At 48.0% G+C, this 25,599-nt stretch overlaps 12 protein-coding genes across 12 annotated transcripts; 6 read left to right on the forward strand and 6 right to left on the reverse strand.

Annotated features, from left to right (window-relative positions):
• Positions 1-555: 555 nt before the first annotated feature.
• Positions 556-1,470, reverse strand: FMAN_12259 (uncharacterized protein; the record flags this gene model as incomplete). The annotated part of the gene is made up of 1 exon (XM_041834777.1): positions 556-1,470. The coding sequence occupies one exon, from the start codon at positions 1,468-1,470 to the stop codon at positions 556-558; it is 915 nt and encodes a 304-aa protein (XP_041685006.1).
• Positions 1,471-1,893: 423 nt separating this feature from the next.
• On the reverse strand, positions 1,894-3,315 carry FMAN_12260 (uncharacterized protein; the record flags this gene model as incomplete). The annotated part of the gene is made up of 1 exon (XM_041834778.1): positions 1,894-3,315. The coding sequence occupies one exon, from the start codon at positions 3,313-3,315 to the stop codon at positions 1,894-1,896; it is 1,422 nt and encodes a 473-aa protein (XP_041685007.1).
• A 429-nt stretch (positions 3,316-3,744) lies between these two features.
• FMAN_12261 (uncharacterized protein) lies at positions 3,745-4,419 on the reverse strand (the record flags this gene model as incomplete). The annotated part of the gene is made up of 1 exon (XM_041834779.1): positions 3,745-4,419. One exon carries the CDS (start codon positions 4,417-4,419, stop codon positions 3,745-3,747), a length of 675 nt encoding a protein of 224 aa, XP_041685008.1.
• Positions 4,420-5,004: 585 nt separating this feature from the next.
• Positions 5,005-6,237, reverse strand: FMAN_12262 (uncharacterized protein; the record flags this gene model as incomplete). The annotated part of the gene is made up of 3 exons (XM_041834780.1): positions 5,005-5,428; positions 5,492-5,904; positions 5,968-6,237. 3 exons carry the CDS (start codon positions 6,235-6,237, stop codon positions 5,005-5,007), a joined length of 1,107 nt encoding a protein of 368 aa, XP_041685009.1.
• A 446-nt stretch (positions 6,238-6,683) lies between these two features.
• FMAN_12263 (uncharacterized protein) lies at positions 6,684-7,686 on the reverse strand (the record flags this gene model as incomplete). The annotated part of the gene is made up of 2 exons (XM_041834781.1): positions 6,684-7,300; positions 7,368-7,686. 2 exons carry the CDS (start codon positions 7,684-7,686, stop codon positions 6,684-6,686), a joined length of 936 nt encoding a protein of 311 aa, XP_041685010.1.
• Positions 7,687-8,966: 1,280 nt separating this feature from the next.
• FMAN_12264 (uncharacterized protein) lies at positions 8,967-9,323 on the forward strand (the record flags this gene model as incomplete). Its single annotated transcript, XM_041834782.1, has 2 exons — positions 8,967-9,078; positions 9,139-9,323. The coding sequence occupies 2 exons, from the start codon at positions 8,967-8,969 to the stop codon at positions 9,321-9,323; spliced, it is 297 nt and encodes a 98-aa protein (XP_041685011.1).
• A 1,067-nt stretch (positions 9,324-10,390) lies between these two features.
• On the forward strand, positions 10,391-11,718 carry FMAN_12265 (uncharacterized protein; the record flags this gene model as incomplete). The annotated part of the gene is made up of 4 exons (XM_041834783.1): positions 10,391-10,563; positions 10,611-10,933; positions 10,989-11,338; positions 11,386-11,718. The coding sequence occupies 4 exons, from the start codon at positions 10,391-10,393 to the stop codon at positions 11,716-11,718; spliced, it is 1,179 nt and encodes a 392-aa protein (XP_041685012.1).
• A 603-nt stretch (positions 11,719-12,321) lies between these two features.
• On the forward strand, positions 12,322-13,926 carry FMAN_12266 (uncharacterized protein; the record flags this gene model as incomplete). The annotated part of the gene is made up of 4 exons (XM_041834784.1): positions 12,322-12,382; positions 12,441-12,715; positions 12,773-12,844; positions 12,895-13,926. The coding sequence occupies 4 exons, from the start codon at positions 12,322-12,324 to the stop codon at positions 13,924-13,926; spliced, it is 1,440 nt and encodes a 479-aa protein (XP_041685013.1).
• Positions 13,927-14,525: 599 nt separating this feature from the next.
• On the reverse strand, positions 14,526-17,045 carry FMAN_12267 (uncharacterized protein; the record flags this gene model as incomplete). Its single annotated transcript, XM_041834785.1, has 5 exons — positions 14,526-14,869; positions 14,923-15,215; positions 15,339-15,550; positions 15,679-15,888; positions 15,942-17,045. 5 exons carry the CDS (start codon positions 17,043-17,045, stop codon positions 14,526-14,528), a joined length of 2,163 nt encoding a protein of 720 aa, XP_041685014.1.
• A 1,974-nt stretch (positions 17,046-19,019) lies between these two features.
• FMAN_12268 (uncharacterized protein) lies at positions 19,020-20,560 on the forward strand (the record flags this gene model as incomplete). Its single annotated transcript, XM_041834787.1, has 2 exons — positions 19,020-19,418; positions 20,210-20,560. 2 exons carry the CDS (start codon positions 19,020-19,022, stop codon positions 20,558-20,560), a joined length of 750 nt encoding a protein of 249 aa, XP_041685015.1.
• Positions 20,561-21,273: 713 nt separating this feature from the next.
• On the forward strand, positions 21,274-23,155 carry FMAN_12269 (uncharacterized protein; the record flags this gene model as incomplete). Its single annotated transcript, XM_041834788.1, has 8 exons — positions 21,274-21,290; positions 21,351-21,420; positions 21,472-21,552; positions 21,602-21,958; positions 22,006-22,255; positions 22,302-22,477; positions 22,527-22,963; positions 23,020-23,155. 8 exons carry the CDS (start codon positions 21,274-21,276, stop codon positions 23,153-23,155), a joined length of 1,524 nt encoding a protein of 507 aa, XP_041685016.1.
• A 616-nt stretch (positions 23,156-23,771) lies between these two features.
• Positions 23,772-24,894, forward strand: FMAN_12270 (uncharacterized protein; the record flags this gene model as incomplete). The annotated part of the gene is made up of 4 exons (XM_041834789.1): positions 23,772-24,015; positions 24,066-24,159; positions 24,211-24,617; positions 24,665-24,894. The coding sequence occupies 4 exons, from the start codon at positions 23,772-23,774 to the stop codon at positions 24,892-24,894; spliced, it is 975 nt and encodes a 324-aa protein (XP_041685017.1).
• Positions 24,895-25,599: the final 705 nt, after the last annotated feature.

Consider the following 25,599-nt stretch of genomic DNA (forward strand, 5'->3'; position numbering starts at 1 on the left):
CTTGTTCTTGGAAGAGGTAGGAGAATGAGACTTCGGTGTGTGATAGACTTTGGAGAATCGGATGTTAAAAATGTCAGACCAAGTGTAGGATAGCGTTGCATTCCAGTGGGAACCTAAAGAAAAGCCGTTGGGAGACTCTTCGCGGGTTGCGATGAACTACTCGTTATCAAGAGTACTCGGCTACTGTGTCTTGGTTTCTATTCTTACCAACTCGTGGCTTTGTTACCAAACCCTATCTTGTTGTTAATAAGCAAGAAACCAAGGTCTTAGCTATAGGACGAACTTCTATACTGGTGGGTATTCTTCTCTGTGATCATCCTCCACTCCCTTCTCTTGTATATATCTCGAAGCCTAGGACTTATCCTTTTGGCCCTATAGGCGTATTTCACCGTGTACCTGTCTTATATATCTAGCATAGATACATATGCTTCTGTCCCTTCTGTTCTTGTTGTCTATGCTGATGTATGTTGAATATCAAGCTTATATGCAAACACCAAGACCTTATATATCCCAGGTCACCAACCCAACCGAAGCTCCAGTAATTCAACCCAGACATCATGACCGACTCATCTCCTCACGGAGTTGTTTCTGAAACTCATATTTCCTCTCCCTCCTATCATTCTCCCTCCTCCTAAACTCATCCCTCCTCCTCCTCTCCCCAAGCGTACTCCTCAAACTTGAATCAGGACTCTCCCAATCAAGCGGCACCTCCTGAAAAATAATCGGCGTCCACACTGGCAAAAGTCTCATACCGATTTCACTCTCCGAAGGCGGAAGTATCTTCCATGTCTCATCCGTCTGAATATCTCGTCGCTCAACAGGTATAAACGCCGCTGGCTCAGGTGGATTTAACTTTAAATACGATACTTTTCTATCGCGATCGGAGCGCCATTCTCGATATTCAATCTCTGCATGCGCAGCCTGTTCGTCGCTCAATTCAAGAACAGATGCTTCTTCTTGTTCCAAAAGAGGCGGTTGTGATTGCGTCGCGTATTTCGGCTCCCATTCTCGAAGCTTGGTGTGGCATTTTTCCAGCGCTGACCAATGCCTCTCAAGAGCTTTCGCGCGGCCGTGAATATCGTGAGGTTCGTCGGGAATAGGCGCCCTTCGGCCACCTCTTCTCGCAATAGCACCAATCGTATCCTTTATATCCGTCTCCCTGAGAACCAACCACGTTAAATCACGCCTCGTTTCCAAACTGCGCAGTAATTTCGAGCAAAAGTGATAATCATCACCCGGTAACGACGTAGGAACAAGAGTGTCGCGAAGAACACGATCGATGTAGCGTACTTCGCACAGCGTGTTCTCAAGCCTCGCGTCTTTGGGAATGTCTCTAAAGGGGTTGCAGCGCTCGAGAAAAGCTCTCCCCAATCGGGCGTTGGAGTCGCTGAGGGGTTTAAGGTTGATTATCCCAGTGATTGGGGGACTGCGGGCCTTGAAGGCGTTGAGGAAGCCTCGAATTGCACTCATGATGCATTTTCTGGCCGAGTTAAAATGAGGGAACGATGTTTTGAGGCACAGGGTGAAAAATGAGAATGGGAAAATTCTTGTTTTTAAAACCCCCAAAGTTAAGAAAAGCTGGGCGCTGCGAGTGATCCTTGTCCCTCCCGTGTTGCTCCGCTTGACCGTCTCACTGTGAGGCCTTTCACTAACATTCGGACAATGCCGCGTGCTTTGACCAGTTCAGTGCGATAAATAGAAGCAGTGTATTACCAGTTTTCACTATTAGCAAGGACACTTATTATACCCAGTTTCTCTTCCGACAATATTTGAAAACCGCAATGTTCTGTGCAAAGGTCTCAACTCCAACATCTCAAACTCTTCAGTGATCGGCGTCACATGTAACCAATTATGTCCTCTCACCCGCGGGAACCTACCCCAAACGAATCAAGCTCATCGCCACCGCGCCCGATTCTCCTCTTCGTACAAATCATATGAATACCCGTTCCATTCATCCTGCAGAGTGCGAGCATCAATGCTGCTGCGCGTTCCTTGACCAGGCAGTCGACGAGCCTGGAATGAGAGAGACTGGTGGCCCAACCAACCCTCAATGCGACCGTCGCCAAGAAACTCCATCCAACCTTCGTTGCGGTCCCCGTACATTATAGGTCCCTGATCTTCACGACCCCGCCATTTGAACCAGACGCGATCATGCGATGAGCGCATGGGACGTTCTTCAAAGAGGAGTACGCCTTTGTAGACGCCGAGGTCAAACTTCCCCCAGAGTCTGTTGCCAGAAATTGTGAGGGTCAATTGGAACTCATCAGGATCAAAATCCCATTGCTCGCTCACATCGAGCGATTCAACTTCGTAGTCGCCGTTTAAAAGACCCAAAGGTGCAAGACTGACCTCGTCGACGTCATCGCTGCCGTTGTTCTCATCCGAGGAGTAATCTTGATCTGGAAATTCCGAGTATGGGGGTGGAGCATCATCGTAGCCGGACGGAGCGGGTATTCGTCCCCGGGCCGCAAAAGCGCCGCCGCGTCGAGCAGTCTGAGGCTTTGCGAATCTGGGTGCTTCGGGAGAAGGGTCTCTTGCTGTCGGGCGGCTTGGGCCAGTTGACCGTCGCGATCCGTTTCCTCGGCTTGCAGTTTGCTTAGTTCGAGGCGGTTTTGCCGGCTCTGTTGCAGCAGTCCTTGCGCCTTTGCCAGGGCCTCGGGATGCACCGCCTCTGACGCTGCGCGCAGTCTGGGGCTTTTGCGCTGGTGTCGGTGCGGGGCCCGTTTCAGGGTCCTTTGCCGCTGTCTTTGCCGTGCTTTTGGCGGGTGCTTTTGCTGGTGTCTTCGCTGGCGCTTTTGCCTTTGGTGTTGCAGTCTTTGGTGCAACCGTCTTTGGCTTTTTGGCTTTCGCGTTACTTTCGTCGTCGTTTGCTTTTCTTTTGGCACCCACTGCAGTCGGTTTCTTTGTCTCAGTCTTCACAGGCGTTGCTTGCACTGCAGGTTTGCTCGCTGCACCCTTCTTCGCCTCACGATCGTTCTTTGTCCATTCCTTCTTCAGTTTGGTCTCAAGTTTGCTCACATTAGCTGGCACTTTGAGGTTACCTGCATTAACAGCGTCAAACAATCGCATGCGCGCGACAGACTTGGTCTTGGATGGTGGAAGGCCGTAGTGAATGAGTTGGGCCTCAAACCAGTGCGCCGGGTGATCTTTGTCGTTGCCAGAAGTGAAATGCTCCTTGAGCTCGGTCGCTGTAGCGCGCCGATGACGGTTCTGGCCAGAAGATTGGGCGAAAAATACACCGTCGGCGAATGCGAAGCCGTCTTCAGCGACGGGAGGAGCTCCGAGCCATGCGCTGGCAGTAGATGCCTTGGACATGGTATCGGAAGTGGTTTGTGGCTCAAGTTGTGATTTGTTCGCTGGTTGACAGTTGGTTTGATGAGGCCTGACAAGCGAGAGCTGATGCTATCGCCAGTGCCTCACGTGCCCTGTTTTATGCCATCCACTAATGCATGCTTATGTTTGCACTTTTATGCTGCAGGTCATTCACGTTTCCTTACCCAATTACAGCCTACAGCCGTGGCAAGCACCGTCAGTCCAGCCAACGAGTTAGCAACCTGCTGGAACAGATGAACCATTATAAGAAAGTCAAATTGACTTGAACTTCGGCAAACAAATAATTTATGTTCTACCATCTATCATCAAATTAAATACACTCTATATGCTAGATTCCCGGATTTCGAGCCAAATACAAAGACGTCTATCAAAAGAAATGCTGCCATCCAAAGTCGACCAAGGCCATGGTCCTTAGAACTCATCAGGAGCTCCCTCAAAGATCCCAAAACCCTTGTTCAGCAACTCATCATCCCGACGGAAGTTACAAGACTCCTTAACAGCATCCGTCCACATATCTTTGCCGCCTTGCGTCTTAGAAGCCAGCTTCACACCCTTCGCAACAGTCCTGGCAGCTGTAGCAACAGGCCCAACACCAGGAATAGCATAAGTGCTCGCAAAAACAGCCTCCTTCATAACATTCACCATAATCTCACATGTAACGCTTCCGATCTCTCTGAAGCCCTTGTCAAGACCTCTAGCTGTGAAATCAACAGTAGCTGTAGCAAGAAAGTCCGCTGCTGAAGTGTCGCATTGACATTTCCCGATTGCATAGCGTTCGCCGTCTGGGTTTGCGCCTAGCATGTCGTTTGTGAATTTGCTGGGATGCACGGTGGTGCAGATCTTGGTGCGGTCGTTTTTGCAGTAGACGCCGCATGCCCACGCACCGTCGCGGGGAGATGGGTCGAGGTAGAAGAGGCAGAGGCCTTGTCTTGCGAATGCTCCGTTTTGGCGGTGGTAGTCGTCCCAGGACTTGTCTTGGTTTTGACGCCTCGTGAGGGAGAAATCTTCATGAGTAGGTAGGGCAGCGCCAGTAACTAGAGGGACCAGGGTGGCGGCAAAGGTGAGGAGAGTGTTGATGGCAACCATCTTGAGTGTGTGATGCTAAGTATAGAATGAATTGATAGTAAGTAATGCTTGGGAAGATGCTGTGATGCTTGAGAGTTTGAATGTTGATCTGATAGTTGTGAATGGTGATGAGAATGTAGTCCATCTCGAGCGTCCCGCTACTGCTTTATAACATCAACATATTCTCATTTTGTTTATCCATAAGCGCAGTACTTGAGGCTGACATAGAGCTATCACTAAACCGGACGATGAGCTTACGGAAAATATCTTCTACCCTTGCGATCACATAAGGCGAGGTCTTCTGCCAAGGCCTAAGTGCTTAGTATGTGACTTCTCACTGCCCCGGAATCCTTGTCTCCAATTGGCTACAGAACGAAATCCATAAGAAAGATCCAGTTCTTTCTCTTGGCTTTTGAATTATCCTGGCCATGCAAAAGCGCGATTGGCTCATCAACTGTATATTTAGCTGGAATGAGTTTCCTAATCTGAAATATCTCCGATCGAGGCAGCGAAACCCTCATATAATACGGCTGTGCTTGTGGTTCTCCAAGGGTGATATAGCCACTCTGACAAAGAACGAAAACCATACCTGGCAGGATATGTCTATTAATACTTCATAAGATGGCCCACGACTGAAAATGGAAGCAACTGCCCTGGATCTGCCACTCGCATAGTAGGGTAAAGGAACAATGGCGTCACCCACGTGGTGAATATGCAGAACCAGGTAAACCCAATCATCCAACGTAATGGCCTTGGGAGGGGAATGTGTACCGTTGCAGCCTGCACCGCATCCTCAAACATGATTGCCAGCGGCTGGAGAAGGAAATAAGTCTCCATTTCATACCGCTCCCCGGCCTCAAGACGGTAGAAGTAATGTATGCAGCGGTGCATAAGTCCAGAGGCAAAGAATGACAATGTCAAGCGTAAGTATCGTGACAAGAGTGTACCGCGACGGAGCCGGAGAACCTTATCTGGAATGAAGTCCCCCCACCCGGTTAGAGCCTTGCGGAAAAGTCGATGCCAAAATGTCCTAAGATACATTTAGTACACGGTTACTATATCTATCAACAGGGTTTTGGAGAGGTTCACTTACCCCCAGAATGTTCGGACAGTGGACCATGAACTTATTGGCCCGTTGAGGTGCGGCCAGTCCTCTGGCTTAGATAAGCCAAGCAGAACAGATACAGTAGCTATAAAACCGTGGGCCAGTCGTACCGAAACATAGCCAATAACCCAGTTCCCAAGGGCAGTAGCAAAGCGAAAGATTAGGTCTTCCCGAGTGAGGCTTGTTAGCTTGAACAGTGACTGCTTTTCTCTCGTGATCAAGTGCTTCTCTGGCCGAGGCGCGAGAAATATGGCATCCAAGACAAGATAACAGCAAAGACATTGGATGATCCTCGTTGTAATAAACCTAACAGAATTTGTCGGGGCCCTGTGCTTCATCGAAACCTCCCCTCGCAAGCCAACTCGTCGCAGGCTGAAATACATGCCCACGGCACGAAGGAACTGGGCGACAGTGCTTAAACGGCGTCCCAACTGCCTTTACTTCACCGTGAGGACATCATCGGCATCGTAGCGCGATAGCAGAATCTGCTCAGTGGCATTGGCGTAGAGTCCCCAGCTGAACAGAGATATGCCTGTTATTTGTGCTGGAGGCAACGATGATGTCAAAAGGGACGTGTAAAAGGAATGCTGCAGGCAGCTCAGAGCCACCGCTGCGCCGAGTCTGTTCAGGACTGCACTTTTCGGGATGAAGAGAATGGTGCTCGCGAAACACACGAGGATGCTACAGGCGAGAACCACGATTTGAGACATTGAGGTTTGCTCTGGGTGGTCCATCGCGTTGATAAGGATGATGTGACCACTCAAAACGCGTAGGAAGGATTGGATTCACTGAAGAATGGAAGTTGAAGAAGGAAAGATCATCATAGCAAATAATGCTTGTACGGATGGCGCGGTATATGAACGAGATTAAACCCTGCCTCTTCAAGGTTTAAGGTTCAACAACTGCCGTGAGTCAACGCAGCCATCTCCATTGGGGCTAGCTAGGCCAGGATTCAGCTGCTAGTGTCAGAGCACACAACAGATGTCGTGTAAGGTCAATGGATTCGGGAGCCGTGGCTCCATGCAGTCAATCACGGCCGATGAAGGACAGCTGAGTCGTGTCTCTATCTTAGAAGTTACCGATAGTATTCCAGTCATTATCTCATATCTTGAAGTATCTGATGCCCCATCCAAGGTGAGTTACTGTACAAAGTAAAGCAAAGGACCCATATATAGCGCCTTCAATTACCATAGTCTATTTGTCGTAACACATTATTCAGCCTCCAATATCCTTCCGGGCATATACGCCCTCTAGCTGGAACCTCGCCCCGCAGGATAGAAGCAACATTAACTTCCACCCCGTAAAAGTCCTCATTCGCCTTATCCCTCGTCGTGATGACAGTCCCATCAATCTGTGCTCCCACATAAAGGCCCCTACTCTTCACATAGCTCCATATAGGCTCGGCAGCTCCGTCGCTGCTGACGGCAGAATCAACATACACGCCAGTTCCAACCGGCCCAGCGGTCACAGCCACCTCGCCCCCGAAGGAGACCCTTGATTTGGTGAACGCAGCCACGGCTTCCGGGGTCCTCAGAACACAGACGCAGTCGTATATGTCCATAGCAACCATGAAGCCAACGCTGAGGGTGTTGACGGCGAAGGAAGATGGTGGTGACCATGACCCATCAGGTTGTCGTGCTACCACAACGCCTAAACCGCTACCCCAGGAAAATTGCGCGCCAGAGCGAAATGCGGTGAAGATGGCGAGACCTGCAGCTGACTTGAGGACTTGTCGGGGAATCTTGACTATTGCCTTTCGTCTTGATAATGATTCGTTTGGCGGAAGTGACGTTCCCTCTGTAGGCAATGTTAGTCTAACTCTTGCCACAATTTTCTTCCCCCGTGCATCATAAAGGATACATACCACAGAATGATGTAAGTATTCTTGCTGCCTTCTCACACTCTTTGTCTAGCGATGTTGGCATGAATGCCTCGCATCCGAGCTTGTTTGCAAAATCATTCACGGGACCAGCAATCTTAGCACTGAGGACGTGAAGACGATTGGCAAAACCTGACTTTCGGTTTATTTGAATCCCTGTGGATTGTTCTTGGGTGGATGTATTATCGGCGGAATATGCTGGTGGTGGAGGAAAGTAAGGATTCTTGAAGTCGTATCCTGCAGGGCGAGTATTGATGGCTTCGTTAGCGGGAAGTTCGAACAAGTTATTATGGTTGGATCCCATGACTGCCATTGGATGGTCAAGAGGGAGGGTGAAGTTATTTGATGGGATGAGTTCCGTAATCCACCTTAGTAATTAAGGAGAAAATGCTTGGCTTTGTATTGAGTCTGCTGATTTCATGCTGTAAGTTCTCTTCCAAGAAAGGGAACGGCAGTGAAGATAAATATTCAAGTCAGTTCAGGTCCGTGTCTGATACAATCGCATTCATTGGTAGCATAGCAAATCATCGGGCGCCGCGGGGGTCTCCCGTAGCCTGTGCGAGGCTGTACATGGTAGGAGTTGTGGGTATCCGAGGTTCCGAACGGCCATATATGAGCCACTGTAGCCGCGCTATGTTTGAAAGAGTGAAAAATGACATGACCTACCCATTCATTTACCCTGAAACTTTGAGAACGATGCTACTGTCCGCAAGCGGAACGTGCAGGGCAGTTGGCCACGTCTGGGATGCCCGCGGGGCCCGAACGAGCAGGCAGACCCGAACAACGTGCAGGGATCATGACATGGAACGGCTTATTAGGGTAAGTTACTGGACTAATCCCAACTCATATTCCAACAGAAGATATAATATGATCGGCCCAGCTGTATAGTATGTCAAAAGCCAGTGATCAATGGTACTGAGGATTGTTTGCTTTTCTTTCTCCACTCAAGCTCTTATGAGTTGGTTTATGTCCGCCGGTCCCGGGGCTGAAGTATTGGATTTCAACACCACAACTTCCACAAAGGGCTCGACAGGTATGACTTTAGTGATCCGTGCCTGAGCAATAAATATATTCATGTTCCCTGGTGAAGTGAAAATAAGCGAAGTGGCTTACGCTAATTACCTCTTAACACTTCAAGCTCTTTATTCCAGTCAAGAGATTGGTCGGAATTATCACAGAATGCTTATTCCAAAAGCCAAAGTTAACCTATTAGCTGACCTAAGTAGAGAATAATAGCAAGAAAGACTTTAGTCTTAAAAATAATTCTTTCTTGTCCCTTTTTGCCAATGTCAAAGGTTACTTGTTCCGTCTCGATTCGGTGGGCTAATCCAGCTCATATCCGCACCGTCACGGAGTGGCGCCTGCGGCTGAAGAGTAATAAGACTCAACAAGCCATAGTACACAGATAATAGGATCTAGAGTCGCTAGCTTAGGGGTCTAGATCTCACAAGGCTAAAAAGGTGGTGAAGCCCCTTGCTAGCAGCTGAGTCTGTTTTAAGCTTATAAAACCCGGAACATCGCCAACTAAACACATTGCAACATCAACTCACTTCACACATCATTATACCAATATACCCTCTCAATATGAAGATTAGCTTTATCCCACTCACTCTCGTCGCTGCCCTGGCTGGCTTTGGAGAGGCGCGAAACTGCACCCCTAAGCTTGACCACTGCGGCCACTTCCTCCTCGATATTGGTGAGTTTCTCTGCTTTAGATCTGTCAAGCTAGAGTATCTCTGACAATCTTCTCCCATAGGCAAATACTACACCACCATTTCTGACGAGCTTACCCGCGCGACCAAAGCTACGTGTTTCAAGAAAAATCAGATCAATGATGCCCTCTTCTCGTGCGGCCCCAATGGAACTATCAAGTTCAAGAAGTACTGCAAGAATGGATGTCAGGTCGGAGCTATGGGAAAGCATGATTACTGCTGGACTTAGATTGGAGGCTGAATATCAGCCCAAGTCGTCTAAAGGACAGTAGAAGTCGAGGGCAACGAAAGGGGTAGTTAGTGATGCATGATTGATGGCTTAGATGTTTAGCTTCATTCATAAATCCCTTCCTAATCAACGGTTTCCAAAGATCAGTCGTCGAGCTGTTCAACAGCTGAAATTATGAGTTCTTCAGTGAGAGCCTAAACCGGAGACTCAGCAAATATGCACTCCGGCTAAGCTACCTAAATAGCAACATAATTTATAAATACAGTCTTTATTAATCTAGTCTACTAATCCATCATACTAGGGCATGACATGCTTTACAAGCCCAGAACAAGTCCCTCAGAACTAATTCCAGGTACTCGATATAGTGACGACAGCGCAGGCAAGCTCCCCGAGCATGAGAGGTAAGCTGCATTGAATTCGTTGCATGTCTACGGCTGCGACTAACTTCCTCATAACAGGTCGGCTTAATCAGCAGTGGAATTGTTTACTCGCTCCTTATACAAGACATGTCCTCTGTAGGTTCCTTCTTCATCATGGTAGATACGGACAGCCTGAGATCTGTTCATCTCAGCTTGACTATCGGGTGACAGAAGCACTGTCACATGCGGCGTTGGATCCGAATGGCTTGTGTGAGATCGGTTTCTGTTTTCGTGTGAGTGGTGGTTCGCTAAGTGTCATCACTGTGCTGGCCTCTTACTTCGTTGACTGTAGGCGCCAACACAAGGCGAAGACCTGCACTGCATAAGGCACGGCGCAAAATTTCTTGTTACGAAAAAACACGTTGTTCCAGCGAGACCCAACATCTCACTTCTAATTATAAGCTCGGTGGAGAGGATTACAACGAAGCCGAGTTCATCGACCGCCAACTAGCGTCACGTGCCTCCAGGCTCCATGATTGTGAACATGAGCGCCTAATCCTCTTTCATGTTTACAGCTGCAAACCACGGCTCGCAAACGCCATGATAAAGCCAAGTTCTCTGATGCCATTTCCCCATAGAGCTGTGACGCGGTCAATCTATTTTCGTTCCTTCAATCCATTCTATGAGTTTCGTCGACACCAGTCCCGAATGCTAGCTCAAAAATATAGATGCAGCGTTGATGCAGAGCCGCTGCATCGTTACGAAGCTGGTGGCTACCATCCCCTGGCACTAGGCGATGTCTTAGAAGGCGGACGATATAAAATTCTCCATAAGCTAGGCTGGGGTAGTTACTCTACTACATGGGCTGCAAAAGATCAGAAGTATGTCTATCACCTATGATTGCCTTGCAAACACTAACTTGAAACAGAGATGACGTTTATGTTGCCCTCAAGGTGACAAAGTCTGAGGCAAAGCAGAGCAGAGAGCTTAAAGTGCTGCAAGCTCTGTCTTCTCAGCCTAACAATAACCCCGGGTCACATTACGTGAACAAAATGTTAGACTACTTTACCATTGTTGGCCCCAACAGCTCGCACGATTGCTTGGTCCTTGAACTTGTCGGTCCCAACGTTGCAGATGTCGTTGAAAGACATCTCAAGGATTCCAGGCTTCCTTCAAATGCCGCGAGATTGTTCTCCAAGCAGATACTTCAAGGGCTTGATTTCCTTTCTGCTAGCAACATTGGCCACGGCGGTAAGGTCCCAACATTTTATAAGCTTCCTTCTGATGTCGCTAAATTTCTACATAGATATTCATACGAGAAATCTGGCTTTGACGATCCCAGACTTACATTCGCTTAGCGAGAAAAACTTTATAGCCAAGCTGGGTGAGCCCGACGAAGGGTTGGTTCTGGGACCTGATGACGCGCCTCTGCCAAAGAGTCTGCCTGCTCGAATCGTCCGACCTGCATCCTTTGGACACCGAGAGGTTCAGCGCATACTTGCTAAGCCATCGATCAAAATCATTGATTTCGGTGAAGCGTTTCTTAGTGAAGACATACCAAGCACGTTAAATACTCCACTACCAGTGCGCGCTCCAGAAATTGTTTTCGGGGACAAGCTCGATCACCGTGTTGACCTTTGGAGCACTGGCTGTTTGGTAAGTGTATTTTGTAAGCTCAGTGATTACTCAACTAACGAGCGCAGATATTTGAACTGATTACTGGCCAGCCACCCTTTGATGTCATAATGTTGACTCCCCCAATTCTCGTTGAGCAAATGATTGAGCTCATCGATGATGAATTGCCGTCACGATGGCAAGCCAAATGGCAAGCAATGCAAGGAACGCCAACACAACCGGATGATGGTTTGAAACTTCACAGTCGGTTGGAGGAGGTTTATTTCGACACCGATAAGAAGCCAGAGTTCACGAAAAACGATACCAAGCGAGCGGCAGAGCTGATTGCTCGTCTAATGAGATTCGAGCCATCGCTACGAGCTTCACCAAATGAGATTCTTGCTGAATCTTGGTTTCAATGAAGACTCCAGAACCATACAATCTTTTTCTGGATCGCATAAATATTGATCATTTGAACTAGGCATCCTATACAGGGTCATGTGATCAGCATGTCGTTGTAGCAGTTTCCTGTTTCCAGTTGATTCTGTCGATGCTCCCAGGTTAGGTAGATTTTACAGTGACAATCGGATGATGCGGCACAATTAATCCCTGTCTGCCCAGCCCGCACCCGATATTTTTAGAACCTCGCCCAGAGTCGCCCAAAAATAAGGTTGCAGCTCAAATAACGGATCGAAAGCTTGGCAGAATGCTTAATCTGATCAAGAATCATCCATAAGATCGTTTCATCTGTAATTCATGACGCTGATTCAGCTGGTCTAGGGGCAAGTGAACAGGATATTCACCCCTGTCAAGCCTGACAGCGAAGCACAAATGACGTCAGGGCGTGGTCTAGAGCTTTAGGTCTTGCATCAGAGTTGGACTGGACCTCAAACTGTCGGACCATTCACCTCCCAAACCCCGCAGAGCTTCACCTTCTCAGCTGCATCGTCATCATTATTTATACGACATCTCGCGCTCATCCTTTTGACCTTTTCCCTCCTTTCTCTCTCATTTCACCCACCAAGATGGATAACATGGCTTCTCTCAAAGATACTCTTACCGCCTCTGGAGGCGCGGAATCTGCCGGTACCTAATCCCCTCCACTCCTCATGACGTCTCGAATTATCCCGCTCACAGCTTTTAGGATTCCTCAACGACATCGTCGCCCAGCTGTGGCCAAACATCAACGTCGCAGGCGGCAAGATCATCAAAGATGTCGTCGAACCCATGCTTGACCAGATGCTGCCAGGTCCTCTCGCGAACCTCCGCTTCGTCAAGCTGGACTTTGGACCTACGCCTATCAGATTCTCTAATGTTGACGTGCACAAGACCGAACTCGAGGGCATCAAACTTGATATGGACTTGGATTGGGATGGCAAGTGCGATTTCGAGCTTGACGCGTCGATGGTGCCCAAGATTGTAAGCTCCGCTTTGGCTGGCCTCAATATTGCGTGTTGCTGATTATTGGTGCTGCAGGGTATCGAACATGTGAAGATGAAGGGACGACTGTCCATTTTGCTTTGTCCTTTGACAAACACCATTCCATTGGTATGAAGCTCCAACTTCGATACAATATTCGACACTGACATAATCCACAGATCGGAGCTGCTCAGGTGGCTTTCATTAACCCCCCAGATCTGTCCCTCGACTTTACCGACGCCGCCAACATCGCTGATTTCTCCTTGATCGACAAGACCGTCCGCAAGGTCATTCTCAACATCATCTCCTCCATGGCTGTCCTCCCCAACCGCTTCCTCGTCAAGCTCGACTCCTCCAACGACTACTTCAAGACCTTCCAGCCCCACCACGGTGTTCTTCGCCTCACCGTCGATAACGCAACTGAGATTACGGGCGAGAAGAAGAGCGGCGCCAAGAGACTTCTCCAGAAGCTTGTCAAGGATATTCCCGACTGTTACTGTGATGTCAACGTCGGTGCTGAGGGAGAGTGGCGAACTTCGACTATTAAGAATAAACACGACCCTCAGTGGAACGAGACTCACGACTTCCTTGTAACGGATTACGAGCAGCGCATCACTATCGATGTGAACGATGAGGATCTTGGTGGCGATGATGATATTGGTATTGCTACGACAACTGTCAAGCAACTTCTCTTGAACGGCGGTAGCCAAACCCTCACCCTGTCTCACAAGGGCCAGCCCCTCGAGACCAAGGTGACTATTCACGGCAAGTTCTTCAACTTTGTCGGCGAATCCAACAGCATTTCCGCCAGCAGCCAAAATGAGGGCGAAATTTGCGGTCTTGCCACCGTCCTCATCGCCAGCGTTAATGGCCTCAACGGCCAACGCGACGAGCTCAAGCCTAGCGTCAAGGTGACCTGGGGTGACAAGGAATTCGTCACTCCCGTCAAGAGCTACAGCCCTGGAACCGATATCTTCAACCCATCTTTCGACACTGCATTCCGATTTCCTATCACCGCTGAGCAGCTTTCTAACCCGCACAGCTTCAAGCTTAGCTTACAGAATGGTACGAGCGAGCAGGGATCCGTCGACATTCCTTTTGATAGTGTCACGGGTGCTGATGGTATGAACCGTGAGGAGGAGTTTGATGTTGGATCTGGTGCTACTATCCGAGCTCGCTTTTCTATCCGTGGACTGCAGCTCGCTGAATGATTGGGGAAGGAAAACGTGGACGGGGCCCCCACAGCATGTTGCGTTGCGCATGCCCCAGTATGAATTAGCAAGCAATAAATTGTTTATCTTCAATAATCGTCAACTATGAAGACGACGGAGAGATCACGCATAACGCACGCTCCTTTATAACTGCTCTAGAGATAGTGCCTATGTGATCTCAAAGGTTGACATCGCGACGTCAATGTGAGTCCGAAGTTATTTGACTTAGGTTAACATTTGAACATAGAGCAAAATGCTTTAGACCGTGACATCTTGAGGACACTAGCCACTTAGACTAGGCTAAACACAAGCCAACCAAAAACTTCTCTTAGCTTTATGAGAAAAGTTCTAAAGCTATAATGCCATTAGGCCAAATCTACTCAAACCTAGTCAAACCAAACAAAGTTCAAATTGCTAACTAAAGGAGTGGAATATGGCTATTTAATGACAGACTGGAGCCAGGATAAATCTCAAACCAACAACCAACAGCCCTATATCTCATAGCTTTCCTCCATTTACTCAAGGAAACCGGGATCTTCGGCCTCTGAACCCCTAATGTCCCGTTGGGACACTATAAGCTTTAACTATCATCAATGCTCCTAGTCATCCCCAAATCTGTCCAGAAGGTGGAGTTGGCCCATGAGGTTAGATGAACCACTGAGATCGGAGGGGGCATTGCCTCCGGTCTTCTCATGACCTGCATCGATCGGAATCTCGTAGGCTCGAACAGGTCCTCGCATCGTCTCGTCAAAGGTCCCAAGTTCCTTGACCTGCAGCTCAAGAAGCTTGGAAGCTGCATCGAGGGTGATGATGATGCCATTTTCGGCTAATTTCGCGGCATACTCCTCAGCATCACGATTGCGGAGATAGTCTTTGTACTGAGAAATTCCGTTCGAGTTCGTCGAGTTTATGGTACTGAGGGAGGTGTTGTTGGATTCGTGATCTTGATCTTCTGGTTAGCATGAACATGCTAGATGGCCAACACTAAATGCTTACATGGTGAGATATTCTCCAGCTTTCGATTGAAGTTAGGAAACGCGATCCGGTAGATATCGAACCATCGGTCTTCCTCGCTTTCTTTCGACGACTTCCTCTTGAGAGAACGGAGTCGAGCGGCTTGCTCTCTACTCAGCATGCCGTACACCGCTTCTGATTTCCTCTTGGGACATGGGGTCTCTTGATGCTGATGATCTAGAAGGAGCTCGTCTGTTTCGAAGCTGGTGTCACATCGCCGGCAGGTATGTTTGCCTTTGTACTTCTTCTGGAGATGGCAGCGGAAGAGGTGTTCCCTATTCTGAATTAGCTTATCTTTTCAAAGCTTAGGTAAAGCTTCCTAAACGGAGATAAATTCGATCAAACCGAGGTAATTTGAGGTAGGTTTAGGCAAGTTTAGGTAAAGTTAGTAGACGTACTTGACTTTGTTTACATCCATCCATCCTGGGCCTTCACAAGCTCGATGGTGAACGGAAACGAGTATACCTGCCTTGTGATAAGGGCAGGCAAAACGACGCTTCAGGCCAATCTGTGCCGCCGCGTCACTGAGACTTTGGGTTGTGGTGTTGGTATAATAGTTCGCATCGACCGTGTTATCGAGCCTTCGTTGACTGACATGCTGAGTGTGGACCTGAGATCGCAAAGCCGTTAGCGAAATACTCCTTGCCGCTATATATGGAGTAATAAGAGAAAGCCTATATATGTGTGAGTGAGTTGACTTCACACAGATTTCTACGTCAAAGAAAATGGCAATCCTACCATTTCCACATCCACATCAATAGTGCCACGAGGCTCAGAATAAGCTGGATCACTTTCCAACTTGTTGCACATCTGTGTCAAGGCGTCGAGGACCTCCCGAGCTGACATTCTCTCGCTCATGTTGACTTTGAGCATCCCTTCCAGGACTATATAGAGCATATCGTCAATGAAGAAGGACGACTGAGAGCTCTCACGAAGGGATATGAGTAGCTGTCAACGAAGTTAGATCACATTCGAAGATGGATAGTGCATAGAAGACATACTCTGTGCACCTCAGGCTTGAGCTTTGCCGTGAGGCCATCCCGCTTATCGTATTGCAACTGGAAGAATGCATCTCGATTGGGGCTGTTGTCTTTTTCGTCGAGCCGGGCTTGAATCAGCTTCGCAATTCCGGCTTTGCCGTTATAGAACCAAGCGATGGCTTCTGCAAAGATACAGCCAAGACTCCAGACATCGTAGGCCTGTGTAATACCGCCCAAAGTTGCGGTATCGATCTCTGGGGCGCGATAGGCTGGCGTGTGTTTGAGGCTCTTCGGAATATCTTTCTCCTCAGGCATCAGGAAGTATGAAGATCCAAAGTCCGTAATCGCGAGCACTGGCCATCTTTCACTGTCATTGGAGCCGAAGCACAGGATGTTCTCTGGCTTAAGATCACCATGGACTCCACGCAACTTTCTTTCTTGGCCGTTTTGCCCATGGATAGTATACAAAGCATCTGCAAGTCCTCTCATCTGGCCACCAAACCATTTAAGTGTGCGTTTGTCGATCGATGGTCTGGGCTGGTTCCGCCAGAACATGGCGAGATCGCAATCAGCCGACGGAAAGACCAGGTGGTACTTGTTTTCCACTCGGTAGGAAGCGAGAAGGGGGACAATGTGAGGATGCGGGCTTTGTGCAAGACTCAGTCTTTGCAAAGCGTCTCGCTCGCGTGCGTACTGCTGATAATTTCCGCTGTATATCTTCTTTACAGCGAACGTAGCTTTTCCGCCCTCTCCATCTCCATAGCCATGCATACGAGCCAGGTGGATTGTGACTCGAGATACCTGCGACCATCCTCCAGACTTGATAGGCTCAGCTTCGTCGAAAATGGACCGGGAAGAGTCTCCGAAATCGTAAAATGGTGGATCGGCTATCTTAGCGAGTTCGAATCTATTCACCGAAGTTGCAGGAAAAAGCTTCCTCCAAATCCTATCCCATTTCTCGATGTCAGTGTTAGCCGGCCCGGACTCGAGGCTTTGTCGAAGAGTTTTTAAATATGCTTCTTCTTCCAACGAGATTACAGCTTGATCGAGGCAAAAACTGAGCGACTCTTTGGAGGATGTCTCATTGGCGAGATCGACGGCTTTTCCCACGTCCCGGGAAATCATTATGTTGGATCTGGCGAGGCGTGTACGGGCAATGCTGAGAGCATGTTTGAGTTGTTGCAATGAGCGAAGATAATCCTTGTGCTCAGCTTCCAGTCGACCACGAAGATGCTGAGCGGATTTGAAGAGCTCAGTCGAGGAGCTGGCGAGGCTCAAGATAGAACAGGCCAGACACAAGGGCTCCATGATCTCCAAGATCTTCACAATCCACCACACTTGTAAATAGAACTTTGAAGTTTGGGCTATGTAGTCGATGTTGTGAAATATTCGTTAACCTACCAAAGGTGGGACGTCTTCGACAAGCGTCTCGGAGTTAATGTATTGATCCAAATCAGTATGCCAGTATTCATATGGAGCGAAAAGTCCCATTGGGGTTCGCCAGATGCTGGCTTGGAAATGCCGGCAGCTGTTAGACTTGGGTGTTGCTCGATAGCATCACCTAAGGTTTGTCTGAGTTCTATAAAATGGTCACTATGCACAAGTTGCAAAGGGGGACGAGGGGGAGTTGTGCTGGATATACGAACTTTGTGGGTAATGTTCGAGCCGTAAATGAAGACCTAGCGCCGTTGTTTATGCTCAATGAGCTGCAAATATGGCGTTGGGTGAATTTTTATATAGCTCGAGTTGCAAACTAGTTGGGAAGTGAATGGACTCTGTCCAGCATTTCTCATGGGTTTTTATGAGAAATGAAGGATAAGGATGCGAAATTCTGTCCTGTGGAATGGCATCTGAGATATAAGCAAGATGGTTTAGCGCGTATGAGTTCTGCGCATCTGGGTAGATCTCGGCACATCTTACTGGCTGAATGGTGTTGTGGCTTGGCCATTTCCAACCCCCTTGCAGACTCACAAATTATGCCCTATCCATCACATCAGCGACCAACCATCTTGCCTGTGAGCCATCACATACACCGAGGCTGATTATGGGTGGCGCAGCACAATCAGGCTTTCTAATCGTGCATTTGCGCGATCAAGCCAGCCTCTGGACCTTTCTTCATCAACATCTTTGCATCGCTATCAGCTGTGACATACACACTTTTAAGAAAACAACAGACTTTCACTACAAAGCCCTCTTTTAGTCTGAGATTCCAAGGATGGATAGAAAACGCCCCGTCACCAGGGAGCCTTACCAGATTTTCCGAGAGGCGTGCCATGGGTTTCGAAACTCACTTACTGAGAAGGACAAAGCACTCTTCAAGGAATTTTCTGATGCAAATTCAATGCTGGAAATGATCAAGGGGGATGCTAAATCTCACACTGTGCATTCCTCAACACTTACCAAATGCTGCAAAGGAATCAACAGCATTGCAAATCGCTTATGGCCGTTTTTCGATATCGCCGGTCTGTTTGTATCCTCTCATCCTGAGTTTGCAGCCCTTGCATGGGGATCTCTACGATTAATCTTTATTGCCAGTCTTGGATAACTTGATGGCTCTGGACGGGTATCCACTAATTTTCCGTGTTCTTCAATTAGGCTCTAATCACGCAAAGTTCTTAGAAAGGGTGTGCGATATGTTTGAAAGCATGAGCATGGTCTTGCCTGCATGTGAGGCGCCTGATGTGAGCCATCAGCTATAGGGTCTATTAACTAAAAATAACACTCTAATTAAAGTCGGTCCAGGCAGTATACCAGCTACCCAACACAATTGCCCAAGACAAGCTTTACAGGCCTATCTGATGATGATCACATCTGACGTACCTCCTATCACCTAGCCTCTCTATAAGACAACGTCGCGAAGCCCTCAAGGATCTTAATCGGCTCCAGGGACTTGATGCACTCTACCAGGAGATACTACGGTCGATAGAGCAAAGAACCTGGCAAGCGGCGCGGTTGAACATCACTAGGGCCTTTCAATTCGTCTCATATGCTCCCCGACCTCTGCATGTCAATGAGTGAGAGGTGGCGATCACAACTCCGCTGTCAAGTGCCGTGGACGAATACGACACAATTCCAAATTTTGAGAAGGCCCTGTCACAAATGTCTGGGGCACTCATTCAGATTGATTTAGAGAGGAAAGCAAGGTTCGTTCACGTTTCGGTTCTTGAGTACTTGACCGATCGATCTCGTCAAGACCAGTCTCAAGAATCAATGTCAACCCTCGCCAAGGAACAGTCCCTGGCGCAGCGATCGTGCGCATCCTGTTGTCTAGCATATCTGCTTTATGGCATACCAGCAGAGCCCTTGGGTGGCGGCCCACAAGTCGTTGCGGACCGCGACTTACAGAATATTCGATATGCTTCCCTTGAATATTCTGCGCAGTTTTGGGATTTCCATTTCTCCGAGTTTCTTCTCAAGCTACCGTCGGTAATGTCACAGGAGTGCGAGCTTTCTATCAAACTCGCTTCTGACTTTGTTTCAGCCAAGAGAACCCTCATGGTATGGATCGAAGCATGCTGTGTCTTTGGAGAAGTCCCTCGAATCTTAAGTCTATGTAGCTCTCTGATCTGGTGGAATGTTACCGCTGTTGGTATCTGCTTTGTAACTTCGATCATGGCTCCTAAGTCCTATTTCGGTTCTGATTACCAGATATGTTATTTGGCGTGTCACTGGTAGCAGAATTTGATCTCATCAGACCATCATATCATGTAAGGCCGCCAAACATAAAGATAAGGTAAACGCCCCCCATGAAGTTTTAACAACTATCTCGCAACGCTGCATTTCACCATGGCTGTTCAGCATCCAGTAGCGAGAGGTGGTCAGTTCAAGACACGTGCTATAAGTCTCCAACTTCGCCGCGATGTTGCAAATGCGGTACACCATATCCATAACCTTCGGGTTCCGTTTAAGCTACTAAAGTTCAATACAGTCCTCTTAGGAATATGTGAATCAAATGCAACGAAACGAAAAGCTTTGCGCAGGCGATGCCTGTTACGACTTATATTCAATTTGTGTAAGTTGCATCGAAGATATCGACTCGGGAAGCACGAATGAAGCGAGCATTACGGGTAGAAATATAGAGCCACTAGAGACATCAGTACCTGCTTCTGCTACCAACAGTGAGTTTCTACGATCTTAACTTGATCAGCAAAGCTCATACGATATGGCTATCCCGCAAACTATAACGGAACCACGCAATCTGGAAATTCAGCTACGTTATCAAATATTTCTACGAAGGATAGGAATAACAAATATCCGTATGTTTCTCAAGTCGTACTGATATTCAGCAGGGCTCAGGTTCAGGTACTGCATGGATCGCTGGAGCTGTTGTCCCCTCCGTTCTTTTCGCAGCCCTACCTGTTGCGTTTGCGATCTGGTGGCGGAAGCGGCGAAGCAGAACACCAAAGACTCCCAAAAGTCCTCACTTAGAAGATGAGGCGGGGACAGCAGGTTTTGGTAAGCCGGAGCTTGACTCACAGGGTATTCCGCGACAAAGAAGCAAAGAAGAGACAATAACGAACAAAAGTACGGCTTTACACGATATTGTAATCTTTGCAGTACCCGCGGAGATGCCTGACTATGGTTCAAACAGAGCAGAGCTTCAAGGTGAAGCAAAAGTCAGTTTCAGATACAGTTCTTAAAGACATTAATCTAAATGCAGTTCGTTCTGGGTTTTTCTAAGTCAAGATCAAGAGTTTGTCATGTGCCTCTCGCTCCGATCCTATTTTACATAAGTCGTAGATAACCATGCCCATAATCGATAGTACTATGCCAAGTTGTAAGGGCAGGATGCGTCGTTAATATGAGTCTGTAATTTCCAAGTCAAGTCTTTATCCCACCGTCCCCGCCGCGAAGGATCTTCAGTTCAGGCACCTATTTTCCACCATTTATGCACCCATGAGAGGAATTATCAATTGCATTAGGAAGCTCAAGTAGAAAGAGTACGACGGCATTGAGATTAAACTCAGGTCAGTCCTGTCCTTTTTTCTCCTATCGGGTAGCTGACTTACGCGTTTCTGTTTCAAACAGGGGATGTTAAATGAGGGCATGGGCTCAGCCACTCTAGTAAATTAAAGGATTCATGTTTACTAAGACAACAAAGCTAAAATTAGGAGCAGATCTACCCGATTCGCATAACCGATAAACCAATGGTGTCTCATGTCGCAATTTGTTCTCATCTTGAGGTGATGTAAGACGTCAACAGACCGGGCACAATATGAGACATGGAATATGATAGCCCGTCTTCTTCCTTCAAGGCTGGTTTGGCCCGTCTCGGGATATAAAACAACCAATCCCTCAACAAATGGAAACATAAATTTCTTTTTGAAAAATTCCCTCCGTGCAGCGAATTACAATGGCAACCAAAGAAATGTAGGCAAGCCTCTGATCCAGAGATAAGGAGATCTTCCATCTAATACGGCATGTTTGTAGCAACGTCGACGTGCTCGTCATCGGGGCCGGCCCAACTGGTCTTGGAGCAGCCAAGCGTCTTCAGCACCTGGTAGAAACTTCATTTATACCAAGTGACACTTTGTGCTGATCGTGCTTGCAGAACAGCGTCGAATGGCTAATTGTTGACTCGAATGAAACACCTGGTGGTCTTGCATCTACCGACACGACCCCGGAGGGTTTCGTATGTATGCCTCAGTCCGTTCCCGTGTCCTCATGACTTACTCATCTAGCTCTTCGATGTTGGAGGACATGTAATCTTCTCCCACTACAAGTACTTCGACGATGTCATCAATGAGGCTCTTCCCAAGCCAGATGATTGGTACGAGCATCAACGCATCTCGTATGTCCGCTACCAGGGTCTTTGGGTCCCATACCCTTTCCAAAACAACATCGCAGTTCTACCAAAAGAGGAACAGGCTCGCTGTCTGGCTGACCTCATTGAAGCAGCCATACAAGCCCGCGCGCGTTCACCATCTGATAAGCCCGCCAATTTTGACGAGTGGAATATTCGCAACGTTGGCGAGAGGCTCAATGAGATTTTCATGCGTCCTTACAACTTCAAAGTCTGGGCTATTCCTACAACCAAGGTACGCCTTTTCCATAGCTCGTGTCACGTCTTGGTTAACCCGCATAGATGAACTCTACTTGGGTTGGAGAACGTGTCGCCGCTCCTAACGTTAAGCTTGTAACTACCAACGCTATTCTTGGTAAGGCAGCTGGCGGTTGGGGGCCCAATGCTACGTTCCGCTTCCCTGCTCGTGGAGGAACGGGAGGGATCTGGACTGCTGTGGCTGATACTCTTGATCAAAGCAAAACTCGCTTTGGAGATCATGGCGCAGTTACCAAGATTGACGCTGATGCTAAGACGGTCTTTCTGAAAGATGGTAAGCAGCTTGTCTCCTGGTACTATTTCTGCTGACAAGATGACAGGAACCACAGTCAGATACGGGGCGCTCATCTCTACCATGGCTGTCGATCAGCTCGCAGAGAGTATTGGTGATGTCAAACTTCAAAAGTCACTGAAGCCACTTTACTACTCCTCCACTAACGTGATTGGCGTTGGAATTCGTGGAAAGCGGCCCGAACGTATCGGTGATAAATGCTGGGTAGGTGATCACAAAGACCCTCGATATTTTGATGCTTATTAAGTGATAGCTCTATTTCCCGGAAGACAATGCCCCGTTCTACCGAGCTACCATATTCTCAAACTACTCGCTCTACAACCAACCCAGCGAAGATGTCAAGCTTGCCACCAAACAGCTCGCCAACGGTGACAAGCCTGCTTCTCCAGAACCTGCTTCTGGTCCATACTGGTCAATCATGCTTGAAGTCTCCGAGTCCTCCTACAAGCCCGTTAACCAGGCCACTTTGCTTGAGGAGAGCATTCAGGGTCTGATCAATACCGATCTACTCAGACCCGAGGATGAAATTGTCAGCACGTATGTTCGCCGCTTTGATCACGGGTATCCAACCCCCACTCTTGAACGCGACGCTGCTCTGTCCGAGGCCTTGCCTTATTTGTATGATAAGGACATTCTGTCTCGTGGTCGCTTTGGAGCCTGGAAGTATGAGGTTGGCAATCAGGACCATAGGTGAGCAACTCATTATCCCAGTATTACAAAATCAAGGAGCTAATAACTTGTCACAGTTTCATGCAAGGTGTCGAAGCAGTTGACAATATTATCTCTGGGGGCCTGGAACTGACGCTTTCGAACCCTGATTTTGTCAACTCCCGGAAGAATACTGAGCGTCGTCTAGCTGGTATCAAGGGTGCTCGAAAGTAGAACTCTTGATGAAACGTCTATGTTTCTAGTATCGTCGATAGTGAGATCTGTTTTGTATGGTCATAGTAGTATTCAACTTCTCTGAGAAAGGGCTCCTTTCTTTATACACTTTTATCTTACAGATTGTTCTTAGAAATACAAATTTCAACCATCCATTATCTATACCTGAGTTATTGCTGGTCAATAGAAGCTCATGGTATAAACTTAGAATTTAAAATTTGTTCAAGCTATTATACGATTGGCCTTTGCGCTTTTAACCTTAGGTGCCAAATCGGGATTTCCTTTAATTCCAAGAAACATGACCAGAATTAGATTCAGACTCGTAGTATACCCCTCGTGAGTGGTGGAATTAGCTTTAGCGGTGACTTAGCATGAAGATCATCTAGTATGGCTTTCGTGCCAAGCATACCCCTGGGGTCCGTGAGCGCCTTGCCGAGACTTCACTATGGGCCCAATGAGCCTGAATCTCGTAAAGAATAAAGACAAGAGATGAGCTAAAGAAAAGATAAAAGGGAGCTTCTCCTAAGTCTTGACGCCAGAGAGAATAGTATCTTTCCTCCTTGGTATTCTCTCGTTAGACACTAAAACTTTGCAGTCGCTTTCACGCCGGTCAAGAATGAAGTTCACGTCCATTCTCGCCCTCGCCGGCGCAATTACCCCGGCTATGGCCGCACCCGCCAAGTCTGACAAGTCTTGCTCGAATCCTGCAAAGAGAATTGAGTGGCGAGAATTGAATGCCGCTGATCAGCAGGGCTATATCGACGCTGTTCTGTGCCTCAAGACTAAGCCCTCTCGCATGGGTCTCAATTCCAGCTTGTACGATGACTTCCCTCACCTTCATTTCCAGCTCAACTCATGGAGTAAGTGTTATCTGCGGTATGAAGCCTAAGCTGTTACTGATAAAATGCAGTCCATGGTGGCTCTCCTTTCCTCCCTTGGCACCGATATTTTGTTGTAGTCTACGAGCGAGCTCTTCGCGACTGCGGTTATGAAGGCCCATACACGTGAGTACTATTCAAGCCCATCGCCAAGCCACCTCTGACCATGAAATTTAGCTACTGGGACTGGACCAAAGACACAGAGGGACTCCGTCTCTCCCCAGTCATGGCATCAAAGAACGGCTTCGGCGGCAACGGAGACGCTGAAAACACCGAAATCAGTGCCTCAGGAAGTACTCTAAAGTGTGTAAGCGACGGTCCGTTTGCAAAGCTACGCCCAGAATACCTCGAGACTGAGCCCAGGAAACTTACCGACGGTGGCCATTGTTTACATCGTAACTTGCCTGAAGTTGACGAGCCTGATGCTTTCGCAACCATGGCCAAGGTCTTTGGACCTGAAGGAGTTGAAGAAGTTCAAGCCTCCGGCAACTGGAGTCACTACGCCCGGACTCTTGAGGGAGGACCTCATGGTAGTATTCATGCTTGTCTCGGCGGAGAGATGAACCCCACCACTTCTCCCAATGGTTCGTGACCCTCGTATGCTCTTTTTTCGGCAACTGACATATAGCAGAACCTCTTTTCTTCATGCACCACGCGCAGATCGATCGTCTCTGGTGGTTGTGGCAGAAGGAGAACTCCACCAGACTCACCGAGTATAATGGACTTTACAAGAACATCAACCAGACTGAGCAGCACGAAGTCAGCCTGAAAGATATCTTAGTGATGGGCGGTATTGACGAGGACCTTACTGTTGGAGATGTCATGGATACCACTAAGGGTCCCTTGTGCTACACCTACTAGGCATGCGCCAATAGTCTCCGGGTAAGACATCTGGCCACTCGTTTGTGTACTGAGGCTTCTTGTACACAGTGGTCAAGCGCAAGCTTTCACGAGGGTCAAGTTTCTGAAAGGCCGACTCACGAAGCGATAAATTGGCCAGGTTACAATACTTTCACGTCTCTGGGAGACTCATATTGAATGTGTGATTATAGATATCAGAATAAGTCTACATGCTACGTAATCAGATATTAAGAAGGAAGTTTTTGTATAGCTTTTATTGCTCACAATAAATCTGAATGTTGAGCGATATTCAGTTCAACTTTATGACAGTGCTACGAAATCACTTTCGCGTCCATCTGGGCTGCCTTGACTATCATTTCCAATTCTGGTTTGTCTGATCTAGCTATACGAGCTGTAGAGGGACTTTGGGAAAGGAGAACCGCACGGGCCTCAAATATGATGGCTGTTCGTACGCCTTGATTGGATAACAAACGGAGATGGATCATTTTGGGATTGTATTTGCTAGGGGGGAGAAGTTGTGCGTGGTTAACATATCTCAACCCATTTTCAAGTAAACTTAATTGTCAGGTTTTCTAAGTCTGCTTACTCCCAAGCCCAGGCAACTACACTGATTGGAATAAAATACCCATGGCGCCCTAAACAGACGCTCGGCGGTTATAACAGCCTTTTGAGGATGTTAATCCCGAGGCATCATCCACATTTCGG

This window comes from Fusarium mangiferae (genome assembly GCF_900044065.1).
Source record: "Fusarium mangiferae strain MRC7560 genome assembly, contig: FMAN_scaffold009, whole genome shotgun sequence".
In the NCBI taxonomy this organism is placed as follows: Eukaryota; Fungi; Ascomycota; class Sordariomycetes; order Hypocreales; family Nectriaceae; genus Fusarium; species Fusarium mangiferae.